Source organism: Coregonus lavaretus (assembly GCF_964263955.1).
Source record: "Coregonus lavaretus genome assembly, contig: HAP1_SCAFFOLD_277, whole genome shotgun sequence".
NCBI lineage: Eukaryota > Metazoa > Chordata > Actinopteri > Salmoniformes > Salmonidae > Coregonus > Coregonus lavaretus.
This window is the reverse complement of record NW_028165081.1, coordinates 550,166-569,692: the sequence shown is the minus strand read 5'-3', so window position 1 is coordinate 569,692 and position 19,527 is coordinate 550,166. Positions and strand designations below refer to the sequence as shown.

The 19,527-nt window shown below is 44.1% G+C and overlaps 1 protein-coding gene across 1 annotated transcript in view; it reads left to right on the top strand.

Moving 5' to 3' along the window:
- Positions 1–19,527, top strand: part of LOC311116292 (ephrin type-A receptor 3-like) — a gene marked incomplete at its 5' end in the record, with an annotated part of 57,827 nt that overhangs the window by 29,684 nt on the left and 8,616 nt on the right. Inside the window, 4 exons of the mRNA XM_084191395.1 lie at positions 2,635–2,696; positions 4,610–4,819; positions 14,384–14,533; positions 15,371–15,564. Of these exons, the coding sequence (XP_084047521.1) occupies positions 2,635–2,696; positions 4,610–4,819; positions 14,384–14,533; positions 15,371–15,564 (616 nt within the window). The remainder of the gene's footprint in view (positions 1–2,634; positions 2,697–4,609; positions 4,820–14,383; positions 14,534–15,370; positions 15,565–19,527) is intronic.

Genomic DNA, 19,527 nt, shown 5'->3' with positions numbered 1-19,527 from the left:
TGGACAGAATGTGTCGTTAGTTGTACACTGAACAATGCTATGAAGCTGGCCAACACCTTCACAAGAGAAGCAATTTTTATTGAGTTCTAATGGCTTGAATCTCACCAGATCAATGTAATCTGATCAAACAGTCCCTATATGTTTAAATCTTAGCCTCCCTCCCGAGGCTCCTTAACATAGCTAGTCTTACACACCAACACATAGTTCCCTTAAAGGAAATGACTAAAAAAACTGTGAAATAATTGCTTTGACCTCTGGTCCACAATCAGAGCCGGTCTTCACCACACACACACACACACACACACACACACACACACACACATATTACCATTATACTGCAGTTCTGGCCATGTCGTTATACTGAACAGTTAAACCTGTAAAATATCTCGCTCTGATTGCTCTACAACAGATGAACTGATCATTCCACAGGCAGTCTTGTTAAACTCATAGTAAAACTTTACAGAGGTTAGCCAGTTTAGGTCAACTTGACCAGCAGGCCAGAACAGATCTGTTTTAATGATGTTTCATGTCCAGTTGTAGCCCAGCCATGGAGTTCTGAATCATAATATAGTTGAATGTAGTTATACGATATCTAAAATTAACTTGGTTGCCTTGAAGAAGTTCTATTGAAGTTCTGAACATCCATAAGGATTATATATGATATGGTCGCTGCTTATCTTTTCTTTTTTTTGCCATGGAAGCTAAGATTTCTTCTGGAAAACAGACTTAAAAGCTACAAAAGGAAATCCTGTGTATTCTAGTTGACAGTTAGATAAAGCCACAGTGGCTTGTGAAGACTGTCTCTCAGCATTATGACAGGACCAATTACTTAGCGAAGTCAGTGAAAACCCACTCAGATACAGTATGTTTCCCATTCATCTGGCTGTAAATAGAATCTGGACAGGAATGCAAAATGGCCTCATCATATAGGGATTTTATTTGTCTCATAAATCTTACAGCACTCTGACTATTAAAGCCCTGAAGGTGAATAATGCCAGGGCTAATTGCAAATGACTGCAGTTTGTTTCTGTTTTTAGGACAGAATGAGGGGAGAACATAGTAGTGTGTGTGTGTCTGTGTGTTGGAGGGGTACTCTATGATTGAGAGCTGGCTCTTAGGGGTTTGGTTGGCATGTGAGAACAGACACACACATATACACACACACACACGGTCCTGTCTGTGGCGTAGGGTGATTTATTAACCCAGTCCTGTTAATTCTTAATAATCCAGAGACTGTCACACCTCATTAACCCTGCTGCTGCTTTTGGCTACATCGCTAAGGGCTACACACACACACACACACACACACACACACACACACACACACACACGCACACACACACACACACACACACACACACACAAACACACACACACACCACAGAGGAGAGGAGAGGAGAGGAGAGGAGAGGAGAGGAGAGGAGAGGAGAGGAGAGGAGAGGAGAGGAGAGGAGAGGAGAGGAGAGGAGAGGAGAGGAGAGGAGAGGAGAGGAGAGGAGAGGAGAGGAGAGGAGAGGAGAAAAGGGGGAGGGGGTTTAGGGAGTCTGTTTTATCTGAAACTATAAAGGCTGTCCTGTGAAGTGAATGGGAAAATCCATCAGGGTCTTATAGAGGGGGGTGTTGGGCCAATCCATCAGGGTCTTATAGAGAGAGGGGGGGGGGGGGGGGGGGTGTTTAATTATGTCTATGACTGTGTTTGGGCCAGCAGACCTTATGTGAAGGGAAAGTGCTGTTATTATCTAGATGAGTAACAGGTTGGACTGTCAGTCAGCCCTTATCACTACACTGTAAAATCTAGACCTAGTTCATGAGATGGAATGAAAAAGGTGTCCTCACTCACTTTAATTTTACAGTTCCAGGGTTTGTAGTTCATGAGATTATATTCTATAAATGTTGCTGGTACTCAAGCAGCAGAAAATGAAATGTGCTGGTTGTGGTAAGGTTGAACCACTGCTCTGACCAACCTAGTCTTGTTTTAGCTCACCATTTAAACGCAAGCAGTTTGTGAGGCAGCCAGTTTTATTAATTGACGTTTATTTTTCCAAAGAGGGTTATAAATGTGTTTCTTTTTACAGCAGGTTCTCCTCTGACAGATCTGTAAATGAGTTCTGCATTGCCAGATGTGGAGTTTCACTTTGATACATTTACAACATGCGTGACGGAGAGGGGGGATGGAGGGAGGTGGAAAGAGGGATGGGGAGGATGTGGGAGAGCGAGGGAGGGAGGGTGAAGAGGGGGGAATCCGTAACCATCTGTGACACAAACCTGTCGTGACACCAGTGCTGTTCATTTGACTACGGCTGACTTGAAGTCATTTCCCCCCTCGTTTCTATCTGTTCTAAACCTCCTCTCCACTGATCTCCTCTCCTCTCCTCTCCTCTCCTCTGGTCTAGTGAATCAGGACCAGATGATAACACTCCAGATTTATAGTAACTGTTTCTGCTGCTGCTGGAATAAAGATGTCCCACTCTGACAGGTGACCCAGAGGACCTGTACACTCAGCCCTGCATGGGCCCTTTCATCCTGCTAGAGGAAGCACTGCTGAACCCAATGTTTATGTGTGTGCGTGTGTGTGAATGTGTTTTGCCATATATGAATAATTCTCTAACCTCGCAGTTTCTCTCCTCTCTTCAGGTAAACCTGTGATGATAGTAACTGAATACATGGAGAATGGATCCTTGGACAGCTTTCTGAGAGTGAGTTTAAAACATTACTCAGCTAAACTAGACTTATCTTTACACGCCATACAACAGTACACTCTTAGAAAAAAAGGTGCTAAGTAGAACCATACAGGGTTCTTCGGTTTGTCCCCATAGGGGAACCCTTTTTGGTGCTAAGTAGAACCCTTTGCAGAGGGTTATATCTATAACCCGCTATGTAAGGTTCTTCAAAGAACACCCTGTATATGATTCTACCTAGAACCCTCGATGAAGGGTCCTGCCTAGCACCCTCTATGACGGGTTCTACCAAAAACCATTTTATAATCTAAAGGTTCTTCATAGAACCGTCTATGAAGGGTTCTACCGAGAACCATTTTATCTTTGGAGGGTTATTCCTAGAACCCTCTGAACGGTTCCAACAGACTTACTAGCCTTTAAAATAGTATTATTTATGACAATGCATATATCATAAGGCCTTTCTTTGAGGGCCTAGTTATGCCCTAACACAGTGGTGTTAGGAATATCCTGGTTTACAGGCCACATCAGGCCTGCAAGTCACATTATGCTGCTTTGCAAAGTTATGTTTTATTCCTATTGGAATCCTGCCAGAGTTAGGATATACAACAAGTGGAATTGTTAATCACCTGCAACCTGCATTCAGAATGCCTGCCAGGGTAGGGAAGATTGAATACTGAGACTACCTACATTTTTTAAACTGGAACAACCATCTCAGTAACAGGTGCTATAAATCCAACAGATTCATAAATCCAACAGATTCGATTAGTTTAGAAAACTGTATGTTATTTATCTTTGTGTTGCATAACATTTATCAACCAATCAATGCAAAAACACAGATATTACAGTAAAACAAACAATTCTTAAAATCTCTCTGCAATAGAGCATGCTGGGAAATATGATATATGGTTCTATGGAGAACCCTTCTTGTCTTCCAAAGACTCCTTCTTGGCTTCCAAATAATCATCAAAGAAGCCTTTCTTCCAAAAACGGTGTGCCTGTGTGTCTGCACAGCATCCCTTCTGATAGAAAAGGGAGTAGCTGCAACCTTGTCCAGCTATTTCCTCTGGTCGTAAAGTGGCCTGGCTTTTATCACAGGGAACTGTCATACCACACATACACACACATACAGACACACACACACACACACAGTCATCCCTCTCCTCCGCACCACATTACTGTACCTCATGTTTGTGTTATGACTATATGACTGTAGCAGCTTTGATCCGACTCAGCCTGTCTCTACCAGGTGGTCTGGGCTTTATATAGTGCCCTGGAAAACACCATCTATTTAGTCAAAGACTCTGGCATGGTATTGTCAGGCCTATTTGGTTGTGGAAATTAGGATTGTACAATTCACTTTGAAATGACCAAGTTAATGTCAGAGGTGATTTGAAAGGTTAATGTAATTGGTTTGAATATTAATATATGAATGTTCCGCTGTATTTCGAGTGGCGCAGTGGTCAAAGGCACTGCATTGCAGTGCTAGCTGTGCCACTAGAGATCCTGGTTCAAATCCAGGCTCTGTCGTAGCCGGCCGTGACCGGGAGACCCATGGGGCGGCGCGCAATTGGCCCAGCGTCGTCCAGGGTAGGGGAGGGAATGGCCGGCAGGGATGTAGCTCAGTTGGTAGAGCATGGCGTTTGCAACGCCAGGGTTGTGGGTTCGATTCCCACAGGGGGTATGAAAAAATAAAAAATAATGTATGCACTAACTGTAAGTCGCTCTGGATAAGAGCGTCTGCTAAAATGTAAATGTCATATTCATTCTGTTTTTCAATCCAGTCTCATCTGTTTTAGAGGTATGACATTCCACTTGTGACTGATTCTATCTCTGTTTCGCTCTCTCTCTCTCTCTCTCTCTCTCTCTCTCTCTCTCTCTCTCTCTTCCCCTTCTCTCTTCAACCCTCTTCCTCCTCTGCCTGCTCCTTAAAGAAACACGATGCCCAGTTTACTGGTATCCAGTTGGTGGGCATGCTGCGTGGCATTGCGTCGGGCATGAAGTACCTGTCTGACATGGGCTACGTCCACAGAGACCTGGCCGCCCGCAACATTCTGGTCAACAGCAACCTGGTGTGTAAGGTGTCTGACTTCGGCCTGTCCAGAGTCCTGGAGGATGACCCCGAGGCTGCTTACACCACACGGGTAAGACATGTTTGTTGGATTTATCAATGAGAACAGATGGGTTTAATAGTTGTTTGTGACAGAGACAGGATAATATCCACAGCAAATTTGCAAGTGTTAAAATCTTGGTGTTAAGGTAAAAAGTGACAACAACACTGGTGTTGTTACTCGAGTGTGTTGAGTTCATTTACGTTAACTCTCTAAATGAAAAAGACGTGGGAGGGGCCTCATGCTTTGTTGCAGGTAGATTTTTAGAATAGTTTGTTTTAATATCTATGTTTCTGCATGCACATTGATTGATTAGTTGATCTTATACTATGCAAAGATAAATAACTAAAACAATTCTAAACTAGTCCAATGTGTAAGGGTTTGGATTTATTGCACCCGTTACTGAGATGGTTGTTCCAGTTTAGATGGTTTAGGTAGTCTTGTTTGTCTAGTCCTTCACCATAGCAGTCATTCTGAATGCAGGTTGTGGGTGATAAAATATTCCAAGTGTTGGATATCCAACTTCACAAACCATCTTATTGTGACTTGCAGGTCTGATGTGGCCCATGAGCCAAGATTTTCAGACCACAATGTTGAGGATAACTAGGCTATAAGTAAAGGCCTTATGAAATGTCTAATATGTGGTCATGAAGGGTTTACTTTTCAAACACACTTAGGCAGTCACTTGGTGTAGGCTTCAGGACTAGAAGTTATGGAATGCAACAACCATGTCTCTGTCACTAGCAAATACAGTAATGGGTGGGTATCTCTCACATTCACATGAAAGGAATCCTGGGAAATATGCAAATAAGGATTTACAACCTCCAATGTTAAAACAACACCCCCCCAAAACAAATATATAATAATGTATAATGTAATGCTACAGTTGTTATTCCCTAACACAAAAAAAGTGTAACAGCATCAACTCTAATAAAGTGTTAATTTAAGTTGGAATTTGCAACACCCATGGTGTTAGGGACCAACACTCTATGGGTGTTAGTTTGTGAACACTTTGAAAAGTGTTAGTTTAACACTATTTTGGTGGGTCACATATAATTTCTAAGAAAGTGTTAGGTTTAACACTGTGGGTGTTCAAATTCTGATCTCAAATTTGCTGTGTGGGGTGAGAGTCTGCCATGTACTGTAAGAACCCCCTCTGTCCATAACTCTGGTGTCTAATAGTGAGTGGACAGGTTGCTGTGGACAGAGGTAATGGTTATCACGGTCAGACATAGCTGAGCTGACCAACCTCTGTCTCAGGTGTACACAGAAGGGCATCTCTCCACACAACAAATTAGAGATCAGAATGTTTTAACATCCACAGTGCTAAATCTAACACTTACTTAGTGTGACCCACCAAAAGAGTGTTAAACTAACACCAAGTGAGTGCCTTATTGAATATTTTGTCATAAAACATCTATTATTTATGACAATACATAAAAAAGTTTGACAATACCATACTTCGACAGCCTAGTTTTACCCTAACACAGTGGTCTGAAACTTCTGGTTTGCAGGCCACATCACATCGGCAAGTCATATTATGCTGGCTTTCAAAGTGTTATATAATTCCTATTGGAATCCAGCCAGAGTTAGGACATCCAACAATTTGAACTTTTAATCACTCGCAATCTACAGTTAGAATGACTGCTAAGGTAGGGAAGATTGATAAATGAGACTACCTAAACCTTCTAAACTGGAACAACCATCTCAATAACGAGTGAAATAAGTCTAACCACTTACAGATTGGATTAGTTTAGAAAAATGTATGTTATTTATCTTTGTGCAGTATAAGATCAATTAATCAATCAATGTTCATGCAGAAACATAGATATTAAAACAAACTATTCTAAAAAGCAATCTCCAACAAAGCATGCTGGGAAATATGATAATGACATGTATTTTTCACTCTGAGAGAGTTAACGAAAATTAATTCAAAACAGTTGAGTAGCAACACCACCACCTTGTTAACACTTCGCCAGGTGGCGTCAATTTCAAATCCCACTGGCGTTAACCCCACTAGAATCAGCACTCAGCTGTAACACTTTTTACCTCAACACCAAGATTTTAACACCCGCAAATTTGCTGTGTATCGCTCACTCCCTTTCTGTCGCTCTATCTCCCCCTCGCCAGCACTCTCTGTGAATACATGCTGTCCATGAGACAAATCACCTCATATGTCACATACACATGCACAGACACACACACCGACACACAAACGTCTGGCCTCTCAGCAGTGCGGAACGGGACAGCCAGTACATAAATAAAATCAGGGCGAGATAACGGCAACATAAATGTTTGTGTTCTCCTGAAGGATTATGGGAAAGGAATGAGATAAGCAAAATCAAGAGGGCTTTGTATCCAACCTATCCCCATAACATTGTGTGTGTGTGTGTGTGGTCACCTTGTGGCCTGACATTAGTATGCAGGGCTCTGCTTCAGACCCCCATGTTAAATAAACACTCACAGAGACTTCACTCCCACAAACTCATGACCTAAAATATGCTGATAGACTTCCCCTAGTGTGTCACTAGTAATAGAGCTGAGTTCCCATCCATTCTACAGTTATGAATGTATCAGACCCAGTAGGCCGTTGCCTCTCCCTCCCTCTTCTGTCAGACCACTCTGCTGTTCTGTCAGCCCTGTCTGTGTCTCAGTGGTGTCATACTGTACCATCATTAGAGGTATAGTCCTTGTTCTCCTGAGGCTGGCTGGGTTTATATAAACTCACAATGGATGTATTTATTTGTGTGTGTTTGTGTGTGTGTGTGCGCGTGTGTGTGCACATCTGTGTGTGTGCGTGTGTGTGTGCACATCTGTGTGTGGTGTGTGTGTGTGTGCTCCTGCGTGCATGTGTGACATCACTGGGGCCGAACTCCCTGCCATCCAGGACCAGGCGGTGTCAGAGGAAGGCCCGAAAAACAGCCAAAGAATCCAGCCATCCAAGCCATAGACTGTTCACTCTGCTACCGTCCGGCAAACGGTACCGGAGCATCTGCTCTCGGACCAACAGGCTCTAAATAGCCATAAGACTGCTAAATAGTCAATTTAATGGTTACACAGGCTATCTGCACTGACCCTATCTTGCACTGACTCTATCCACACTCACAAGACTATACACTGAGTGCACAAAACATTATGAACACCTGCTCTTTCCATGGCATGGACTGGCCAGGTGAATCCAGTTGAAAGCTATGATCCCTTATTGATGTCACTTGTTAAATCCACTTCATCAGTGTAGATGAAGGAGAGGAGACAGGTTAAAGAAGGATTTTTAAGCCTTGAGACAATTGAGACATGGATTGTGGGTGTGTGCCATTCAGAGGGTGAAAGGGCAAGACACAATATTTGAAGGGGGTGTGGTTGTAGGTGCCAGGCACACAGGTTTGTGTCAAGAACTGCAACGCTGCTAGGTTTTTCACACTCAACAGTTTGACGTGTGTATCAAGAATGGTCCACCACCCAAAGGACATTCAGACAACTTGAAACAACTGTGGGATGCATTGGAGTCAACATGGGCCAGCATCCCTGTGGAAAGCTTTCGACACCTTGTAGAGTCCATGCCCCGACGAATTGAGGCTGTTCTGAGGGCAAAAGGGGGTGCAACTCAATATTAGGAAGGTGTTCTTAATGGTTTGTACACTCAGTGTATACGCACACCACACTTACTCACACACACACTACACTGACACACAAAACCCACACACATTCACATACGCCCACACAAACATAATACACACACGCATACCGACACAACGCACACACAAACACACACACTTTTACACTCATCATATGCTACTGCTACTCTGTTCTTTATTTTACTCTTAGGGAGGGAACGTTATTTATAATAATGGTTACGTGGAGAAAATCTGACCTCTGAAATGAAAATGGATGGCCCTTCCTTCAGCAACATATATTTTACCTAAACCCTCCCTGAACGCTTGAAAAAAAACTAGTCACCCTCGCCTATACCCAAAATAATAATTGAAACAAAGTGGATAGCAAAGAACGTGTCTACCATTTACCCCCACTTCTTGGACAGACCAGAGCCTTAGATATGCAGTTTTAGAAACTGTTCTTCATCTTGTAAGCGTTACATGGCAACGCAGGATTTTTGATTGTGCACAGGGCTGAAGGCCAGTGTCACGTTCGTCGTAATAAGTGGACCAAGGCGCAGCGTGATATGCGTACATACTTTTAATAGTACTTAATACACGATACAACAAAACAACAAAACGAAACGTGAAGTCCTCGGTTAACAAACACAAACCTACACGGAACAAGATCCCACAAATGACAAGTGCACAACAGGCTGCCTAAGTATGGTTCCCAATCAGAGACAACAAGACACAGCTGCCTCCGATTGGGAACCACCCCGGCCAACACAGAAACACACGATCTAGAAAAGAACACATAGAAAACAAAACATAGACACTACACATATAAACGAACACCCTGGCTCAACATATAAGAGTCCCCAGAGCCAGGGCGTGACAGCCAGAAGGTTGTGGGTTCGCAGACCAGCGTGGACAAGAGTAGGGGTGGAGAGATCTCCTTTATAGTAATTGCATTAATCTATCATCGTATTTGCAGGTCTGAGAAAAATAGCCTTTTACAAACATTTCATGCAATTCTACGTCCTTTCACAAAAAGCGGAATATCTTTTTAATACCAAAGAAATTGCCAAAATTTCAGGCTAAGAATGGACAGTGTGTTCATCTTATCATATTTCTCCAATGCAAAATCAGTGAGTCTTGTTTGCAACGAAACTGTCCCTGTTTGCAAATAATTAAATCTGAGACGTTATGAGGAATCTGAGCATGGTACTTTCAAAAGTTGGACCTACCTTTCCACCCCAGACAGAGTAGGCCTACCGACACAGAAAACGTTAAGCTTTAACTGCTGGCTACTCTTCTTCCATGGCTTAACCCAATGAGAGAAAGTCTTTCCATAAAAGCTGTCAAGGTTTGTACATCTTCTATTGTACAGAAAGTGAATAGCTTAATCAATTGATAGTGACAGAATTAGAGTACTTCCCAAGCAAAGTCAGCCTCTGAATATCAAAGAAACGGAACAATGATATCCCCATATGCAGCGGAGTCACGTCTTTCCCAAGTATTTTACAGCATGTTTCTAGCATAAAGCATCGCAGATCAAAGTGCTGTAATAAATCACTTTATATAATCGGATCTTCTTTATTTTCTTCGAACTCTAAACTAACAAGGGGTAGGCCTGTGCTTTTTGCCATTTTCTTTAATAAATGTAGGTTTTGGTTTAACTTAACAACCCTTCACTGACACGGAGATAGGCTATTTAAAGAGTGCATGGTGGGTGGAGGAATTGACCAACAAATCTATGGATATAGCAGCCTATAGCTTCATTTTGTCTGTCGAACAGGTAGTCCAATCTATTATTTCTTAAATAGGAAGAAATGGCTACAACACAAAGCCCTCTTGATGTTAGTAAAGTCTAATGAAAATGAAGACGATTGAAATGAATTATGCCTACTCGAATTTGCCTACTTTCAGCACCATGACCTGTCATTTTCGATTGATTGTGCCGCAGCTGCTACTTCAAGTTTCAGCACCACAATGTAAGTTACTAGAATCTGGCTTATTGTGAGGTCAATAACTCTGATAAATACATCATGGGCAAGAAACATATTGTTTTTATAAATTCAATTATACAGTGAGGGAAAAAAGTATTTGATCCCCTGCTGATTTTGTACGTTTGCCCACTGACAAAGAAATGATCAGTCTATAATCTTAATAGTAGGTTTATTTGAACAGTGAGAGACAGAATAACAACCAAAAAAGCCAGAAAAACGCATGTCAAAAATGTTATAAATTGATTTGCATTTTAATGAGGGAAATAAGTATTTGACCCCCTCTCAATCAGAAAGATTTCTGGCTCCCAGGTGTCTTTTATACAGGTAATGAGCTGAGATTAGGAGCACACTCTTAAAGGGAGTGCTCCTAATCTCCGCTTGTTACCTGTATAAAAGACACCTGTCCACAGAAGCAATCAATCAATCAGATTCCAAACTCTCCACCATGGCCAAGACCAAAGAGCTCTCCAAGGATGTCAGGGACAAGATTGTAGACCTACACAAGGCTGAAATGGGCTACAAGACATTCACCTAGCAGCTTGGTGAGAAGGTGACAACAGTTGGTGCGATTATTCGCAAATGGAAGAAACACAAAATAACTGTCAATCTCCCTCGGCCTGGGGCTCCATGCAAGATCTCACCTCGTGGAGTTGCAATGATCATGAGAACGGTGAGGAATCAGCCCAGAACTACACGGGAGGATCTTGTCAATGATCTCAAGGCAGCTGGGACCATAGTCACCAAGAAAACAATTGGTAACACACTACGCCGTGAAGGACTGAAATCCTGCAGCGCCCGCAAGGTCCCCCTGCTCAAGAAAGCACATATACAGGGCCGTCTGAAGTTTGCCAATGAACATCTGAATGATTCAGAGGAGAACTGGGTGAAAGTGTTGTGGTCAGATGAGACCTAAATCGAGCTCTTTGGCATCAACTCAACTCGCCGTGTTTGGAGGAGGAGGAATGCTGCCTATGACCCCAAGAACACCATCCCCACCGTCAAACATGGAGGTGGAAACATTATGCTTTGGGGGTGTTTTTCTGCTAAGGGGACAGGACAACTTCACAGCATCAAAGGAACGATGGACGGGGCCATGTACCGTCAAATCTTGGGTGAGAACCTCCTTCCCTCAGCCAGGGCATTGAAAATGGGTCGTGGATGGATATTCCAGCATGACAATGACCCAAAACACACGGCCAAGGCAACAAGGAGTGGCTCAAGAAGAAGCACATTAAGGTCCTGGAGTGGCTTAGCCAGTCTCCAGACCTTAATCCCATAGAAAATCTGTGGAGGGAGCTGAAGGTTCGAGTTGCCAAATGTCAGCCTCGAAACCTTAATGACTTGGAGAAGATCTGCAAATAGGAGTGGGACAAAATCCCTCCTGAGATGTGTGCAAACCTGGTGGCCAACTACAAGAAACGTCTGACCTCTGTGATTGCCAACAAGGATTTTGCCACCAAGTACTAAGTCATGTTTTGCAGAGGGGTCACATACTTATTTCCTTCATTAAAATGCAAATCAATTTATAACATTTTTGACAAATGCGTTTTTCTGGATTTTTTGTTAGTTATTCTGTCTCTCACTGTTCAAATAAACCTACCAATACAATTATAGACTGATCATGTCTTTGTCAGTGGGCAAACGTACAAAATCAGCAGGGGATCAAATACTTTTTTCCCTCACTGTAGTTGTAGCAGGCTATCAAAGTTGACCTCCGGTCCTCCTCCTCATCTTCGCGCTCTCCTTCTCAAACTGAACAGAACATAGGCTATAGACAAGTCTGTGTGCAAGATAGTGAATTTTTGGGACTAGGCCTAGTCAAAAATAATCTTTGTGTCTTCTCCTGAACTGCCACCGTAGCCCTACACAGCATAGCCATTGGATAGGCAGCATACAAAAACTTTTTTGATCAGTAAGAGCAGAGCAGTGTGTAATGCACCCTAGTTTTATCTACATCATCCCAGCAGCTATCTTAGAAATATAACTTTGATCTGTGGTTCTCTGAGCATACACTTCGTAGCCTATAGGCTTTGGATCATTTGATTGAGACCACACTTATAGGCGCAATTGATATTCATGCTCTTTCCATGACATAGGCTGACCAGGTGAATCTAGGTGAAAGCTATGATCCCTTATTGATGTCACCTGTTAAATCCACTTCAATCAGTGTAGATGAAGGGGAGGAGACAGGTTAAAGAAGGATTTTTAAGCCTTAAGACTTAAAAGTGTTGTTGTTGTTTTTATCGCACTGCTTTGCTTTATCTTGGCCAGGTCACAGTTGTAAATGAGAACTTGTTCTCAACTGGCTTACCTGGTTAAATTAAATTAAATTTAAAAAGACAGTTGAGACATGGATTGTGTGTGTGCCATTCAAAATGTTTAAGTGCCTTTGAACAGGGTATGGGAGTAGGTGCCAGGCGCACTGGTTTGAGTGTGTCAAGAACTGCAATGCTGCTGGGTTTTTCATGCTCAACAGTTTCCCGTGTGTTTCAAGAATGGTTCACCACCCAAAGGGCATCCAGCCAACTCGGCACAACTGTGGGAAGTATTAGAGTCAACATGGGCCAGCATCCCTGTGGAACACTTTCGACACCTTGTAGTCCGTGCCCCGACGAATTGAGGCTGTTCTAAGGGAAAAAGGGGGAGCAACTAAATATTAGGAAGGTGTTCGTAATGTTTTGTACACTCAATCTATAGCCTAATAAGCAACTAATTCTAAAACACTGAGAAATATTGAAACGTTCTAAATACAAATTACATGACCCTCCCCTGGACTAGATTAAAAATAATACTAAATCCTCCCCTTGATTGAAATTGAAAAAGCCTGACCCTCCCCCATTTTTTCTCCAGGTAACCATTATGTAAATGTTGATCCATCCCTAATTATTATCTATCCTAATGCCTAGTCACTTTACCCTGCATTCATGGACATATCTACCTCAAATACCTCATACCCCTGCACATTGATCTGGTACTGGTACTCCCTGTATATAGCTCCATTCTTGTGTATTTTATTCATTTACATTTAAGTAATTTATCAGATGCTCTTATCCAGAGCGACTTACAGGAGCAATTAGGGTTAAGTGCCTTGCTCAAGGGCACGTCGACAGATTTTTCACCTAGTCGGCTTGGGGATTAGAACCAGCAACCTTTCGGTTACTGGCACAACGCTCTTAACCACTAAGCTACCTGCCGCCCTTATTTCTCTTGTGTTACTATTTTTCTTTTTATTAATATTTTATAACTCTGCATCGTTGCGAAGGTCTCATTGGTAAAGTCTACGCCTGTTGTATTTTGGCACATGTGACAAATAACATTTGATATGATTTGATTTGTGAGGGCAGAAGTGGTTTGTTTTCTGAGGGCTGTGTTTAGAGAGAGCTGGCCAGGAGTTGTGTGACTTGGCCAGGAGGTGTGTTAGTGTTGGCTCCTCTTTTCTTCTCTCCGCTCCTTTCTTTCCCTCTCCTCCATTGGCATGACGCAGGCTAAGACTTGAGTAAGTTTAGCAGCCCCCTGAGGGTAGGCACAGAGCAGGAGAAACACAGGGTCAGCCTACAGCCCCCCTCTCTACCTCTCTTTCCCTCTCTCTACCTCTATTCCTCTAATGCTTTTTCCCTCTCCACCAGGTGAAAACAGTGGGGATGGAACAAGGCCCTGCAGTTCTGGAGGCTGGGGCTAGAACCTAGACCCCTCTCCCTCTCCCATCTCTCTTTCCCTCTCTCTTTATATCCATTTTCAGGTCAAACATAACCGAAAGTAAATCATGAAGTCGGCAAATCAGGAGTTTGATATCTTGTGATCCAGTGCTACTTGTACCTGAAATTAGTTACTGAATCTTCTCTCTCTCTCTCTCTCTCTCTCTCTCTCTCTCTCTCTCTCTCTCTCTCTCTCTCTCTCTCTCTCTCTCTCTCTCTCTCTCTCTCTCTCTCCTCTCTCTCTCTCTCTCTCTCTCTCTCTCTCTCTCTCTCTCTCTCTCTCTCTCTCTCTCTCAGGGAGGTAAGATCCCTATCAGGTGGACAGCTCCAGAGGCCATCTCCTACAGGAAGTTTACCTCGGCCAGCGACGCCTGGAGCTACGGCATCGTGCTCTGGGAAGTGATGTCATACGGGGAGCGACCTTACTGGGAGATGTCCAATCAGGACGTGAGTACACAGCTGTCGCCAAGGAGATCTAATGAACTTCCTGCTGAGAGAGGAAATGATGCGTAGAGTGGCCAGGTGGTGGACTGAGCCTGAGGCCTGATGGCCTGGACCAGAAATACAGCTCTAGCACCTGAGCTGACACACACGCGCGTACGCACACACACACCACACAAAAATGCAGCATTGTCACCTGAGCACAGCACTCAGAGAGAGACAGAGGGAGGGCTACTATCATGAGCGGATGCACAGTCAGCACTTCTGCCAGTACAGTACTGTCTCACTACCAGCTCTCCAACTCCCCTGGACTATAATAACACCTCCATCTCTACCACCCACTGACACACTGTACTGCCTCCTCCTATGTACTGTCCTGCGGCACACCTAATTATCTCTCTCACTCTCGCTCTCTCTCCTCCGCTCTCTCCCCTCTCGCTCTCTCCCCCCTCTTCTGTCTCTCTCTCTCTCTCTCCCCCTCTTCTCTCTTTCTCTCTCTCTCTTTCTCTCCCTCCCTCTCTCTCCCCCTCTCTCGCTCTCTCTCTCTCTCTCTCTCTCTCGCTCTTTCTCTCGCTCTTTCTGTCTCTCTCTCTCTCTCGCTCTCTCACTCTCTCTCGCTCTCTCTCTCGCTCTCCCTCTCGCTCTCTCTCTCTCGCGCTCTCTCTCCCCTCTTCTCTCTCTTTCTCTCTGTCCCTCCCTCTCTCTCCATTTCTCTCTCTCTCTCTCTCTCTCTCTCTCTCTCTCTCTCTCTCTCTCTCTCTCTCTCTCTCTCTCTCTCTCTCTCTCTCTCTCTCTCTCTCTCTCTCTCTCTCTCTCTCTCCCCACTCCTCTCACCCCCTCCAGGTTATCAAAGCAGTAGATGAGGGCTACAGACTGCCTCCTCCTATGGACTGTCCTGCTACTCTGTACCAGCTGATGTTGGACTGCTGGCAGAAGGAGAGGAACAATAGACCCAAGTTCGAACAGATCGTCAGCATCCTGGATAAACTCATACGCAATCCTGGGAGCCTGAAGATCACAGCCAACACCTCACCCAGGTACTATAAACATCTACACATCATGCTCTCAACCCTGACCTCTGACCCCTGAACCCTAACCCAACCCTGGCAGCCAACACATCATCCAGGTACTATACATAGTGACGGAAAAGAAAGCGAGACATTTCATAGGCTCCTTTTTTCTGATTCATATACAGTCAATGAACTAAGTAGACCAGACCCAGCTGCTATCGCATTGGTGCCTATGTGAGAGCCACCCCGTAAGTAGACCGGAACTGTGACCATTTTTTGTAAATAGCCTTTATGGGATATCTTCATTTATCCACCATCTTTACTATACAGATCTAAACTTAACAGCTAGCCATACTCAGTTGTTTTAGTGTTAGACAATGTGACGTCTTTCTCATACACTCAACCCCCATGCACCTGCCCCCCTAACTCACAGCTGTACCTCTCTGCTCCTCCCCCATGCACCTGCCCCCCTAACTCACAGCTGTACCTCTCTGCTCCTCTCCCATGCACATGGCTCTTTCCCCCCTTTAACGCCTAATCACTGCACCTGACTCATTACCCCTCTCCCACGCACCTGGCTCAATACGGATGGACATATCGAACATATCCACTCCCCACAGAACATCCTGCTCATTAGTGACAGCAGCGACAGGAAACACTGTCCTCCACCCTGGGACTCGTTTATCCCTTCCTCGCTTTTAGTTTCTTTCTCTCTATCACACGCTTCCCCTTCTGCTGGCCTTCAATGTTACTGATACTGTCTCTACCTCGCCTTCCAACCAAGGTGCAAGACCTTGGTGGATCTATAAAATATATAAACCACATTTGAATCACAAACGATAGCAACCCCATATTGTAATAGAGGCCTCATAGAAGGTGTTCCTCCACCTCTGTTAATGTGTTAGGTCAAGATAGTGGTGTATAGGCCTAATGGGAGTGTTGTATGTACAGTATTATGGAACAGACCCCTATAGGGGAGAGAAGTTATATAGTATGGGACAGATCCCTATAGGGGAGAACATCTATATAGTATGGGTCAGAGCCCTATAGGGGAGAGCATTTATATAGTATAGGACAGACCCCTATAGGGGAGAGCATCTATATAGTATGGAACAGACCCCTATAGGGGAGAGCATTTATATAGTATAGGACAGACCCCTATAGGGGAGAGCATCTATATAGTATGGAACAGACCCCTATAGGGGAGAGCATTTATATAGTATGGGACAGACCCCTATAGGGGAGAGCATTTATATAGTATAGGACAGACCCCTATAGGGGAGAGCATTTATATAGTATAGGACAGACCCCTATAGGGGAGATCATTTATATAGTATGGGACAGACCCCTATAGGGGAGAGCATTTATATAGTGTGGGACAGATCCCTATAGGGGAGAGCATCTATATTGTATGGGTCAGAGCCCTATAGGGGAAAGCATTTATATAGTATGGGTCAGAGCCCTATAGGGGAGAGCATTTATATAGTATGGGACAGATCCCTATAGGGGAGAGCATCTATATAGTATGGGACAGACCCCTATAGGGGAGAGCATTTATATAGTATGGAACAGACCCCTATAGGGGAGAGCATCTATATAGTATGGGACAGATCCCTATAGGGGAGAGCATTTATATAGTATGGGACAGATCCCTATAGGGGAGAGCATCTATATAGTATGGGACAGATCCCTATAGGGGAGAGCATCTATATAGTATGGAACAGACCCCTATAGGGGAGAGCATTTATATAGTATGGAACAGACCCCTATAGGGGAGAGCATTTATATAGTATGGGACAGACCCCTATAGGGGAGAGCAGTATTATCTTAACATTGTTCTCATTATGGGCCCAAACCTGATTGTATATAGACCCAGTTAGTGGTGACATGGACCACACAGAGGCTGTCATAAACAAACACTTCCTGTTTCCTGTGTACACAGGATGTTAGGATCTCACTCTAACTGACCCTGTGTGTTCAGGCCTCTGAGTATGGACTCTACAAGGTGTCGAAAGTGTTCCACAGGGATGCTGGCCCATGTTGACCACAATGCTTCCCACAGTTGTTAAGTTGACTGGATGTCCTTTGGGTGGTGGACCATTCTTGATAAACATGGGAAACTGTTGAGCATGAAAAACCCAGCAGCGTTGCAGTTCTTGACACACTTAAACCGGTGTGCCTGGCGCCTACTACCATACCCTGTTCAAAGGCACTAAAAATACACCCTCTGAATGGCACACATACACAATCCATGTCTCAATTGTCTCAAGGCTTAAACATCCTTCTTTAACTTGTCTCCTCCTCTTCATCTACACTGATTGAAGTGGATTTAACAAGTGACATCAATAAGGGATCATAGCGTTCACCTGGATTCACCTGGTCAGTCTGTCATGGAAAGAGCACTCAGTGTATTATCTCCCTCTTTCTCTCACTAAACAACACCTCCTGATATTCCTCCTTTCTTTTACTCTCTCCTTTTTACATGCTGTACAATATCCCTAATACTCTTTCCTCTGTTTTTTCTTTTTTCCCTCCCTTTGTTTTGACCACTGTGGGACTGAGGCGTTGCTGTAGCCTGTGTAGAGTGGCCTTGGGCGGGCAGGGAGGAGGCAGGGAGGAGGGGAGGCTAGAGCTGGAACAGGGGAGGGAGGGAGGCGGTGGGTTGGTGGAACAGACGTTCCTGGTATTATGGAGACGTCGGAGCTCATAACGTTGACTAATGGTTTGTTAAGAAAGTGAAAATGAGTCCCTGGGAGTTTGCATGTAATTTTCCTGATTGGCTTTTAACACTGGGCTGAGCGCAGGGTGAGAGGGGTGGAAGCAGGAGGGGGAGAGACGGAGGACAAGGTGATTTATGGGAGTGTGCGTGTGCGTGTGCGTGCGTGCCGCTATACCGCAGGAGCAGCTGGGTTCGGCCTCACACACCTAATATGTCTCTGGGCTGCACTGACTAATGGAGATCCCATCCCCCACAGGCCCAGATCAAAGCTGTAGCTAGAGTACATTGTCTGGGGACCTGGGGTGAGAGTTTGAGTCTATGGGGCGAAAGGGAGAGAATCTTAGTGCAGGAGTACCTTAACAGGCCAAAGGCGAGTGAGGAGAGGGCTTGAATACAGGGTGTCCGAGGAGTGAAAAGGACTGAAGATATGAGAAGAGGGGGGTTTGGGATTTGGGTTTGATGAGTATGAGCTTAGAGGGCTATAGAGAGTGGCCTGGGGCCTTATTTATCAACCGTGCTTACATTTCTTACAAAATTCTGGCGTACGTGGTGATTCTATGATTTGCGTGCGCAACAAAATATTGGGATTTATTGAACTGTCGCACGCAACATATACACATGTTTTGCATTGATAAATCAGAGCCATTCTATATTTCTGTGCTCGTGAACGACCGCTACAACCTTGCCTGGAAAACGCCCTGGTAACAAAAGGCCTTAATTTGCTGTATAATTTGGAAATGTTGGAACTGGGCCATGTCAATTTCTACAAGAAACTGTAATTGCACATTTCTGTAGATGTGTGGGCAGAATGTTTTCATCTTTTGCAGTGACTTTTTCAAACAAAAAATGCATGCCGCCTATAGCGAGTGCCAAACACTGGCCGCGCACACTGCATGATTGATTGTCTAGTCAAACAATTTAAAAGTACATTCTACAGCCCACACTTCTATGCAGAAGACTTGGTTCATCATTTTGTTCATTTTGTCTGTCAATACATGATTGTGTTTCTATCTCCTGTCTTGGTATAGGCTCTGAGATGAAATATGGTAGGCTACAGTATGATGTCACGCTCCTGTCTTACAGCAATACTGCAGCCTAGGCCTACCCATACTGGCTAGGCAGCCATACTCAACAGACGGACCGCAGTCCGGATCCGGTCCCTGAACGGGGTTAATATGGACCGTTGGTTTTTAGGAACCTAGTTGGGCTTTCGATTTATTGCGGTTAATAGTAGAATACACAAGGTGCAATTTCGAAATTTGGTAGTGCAT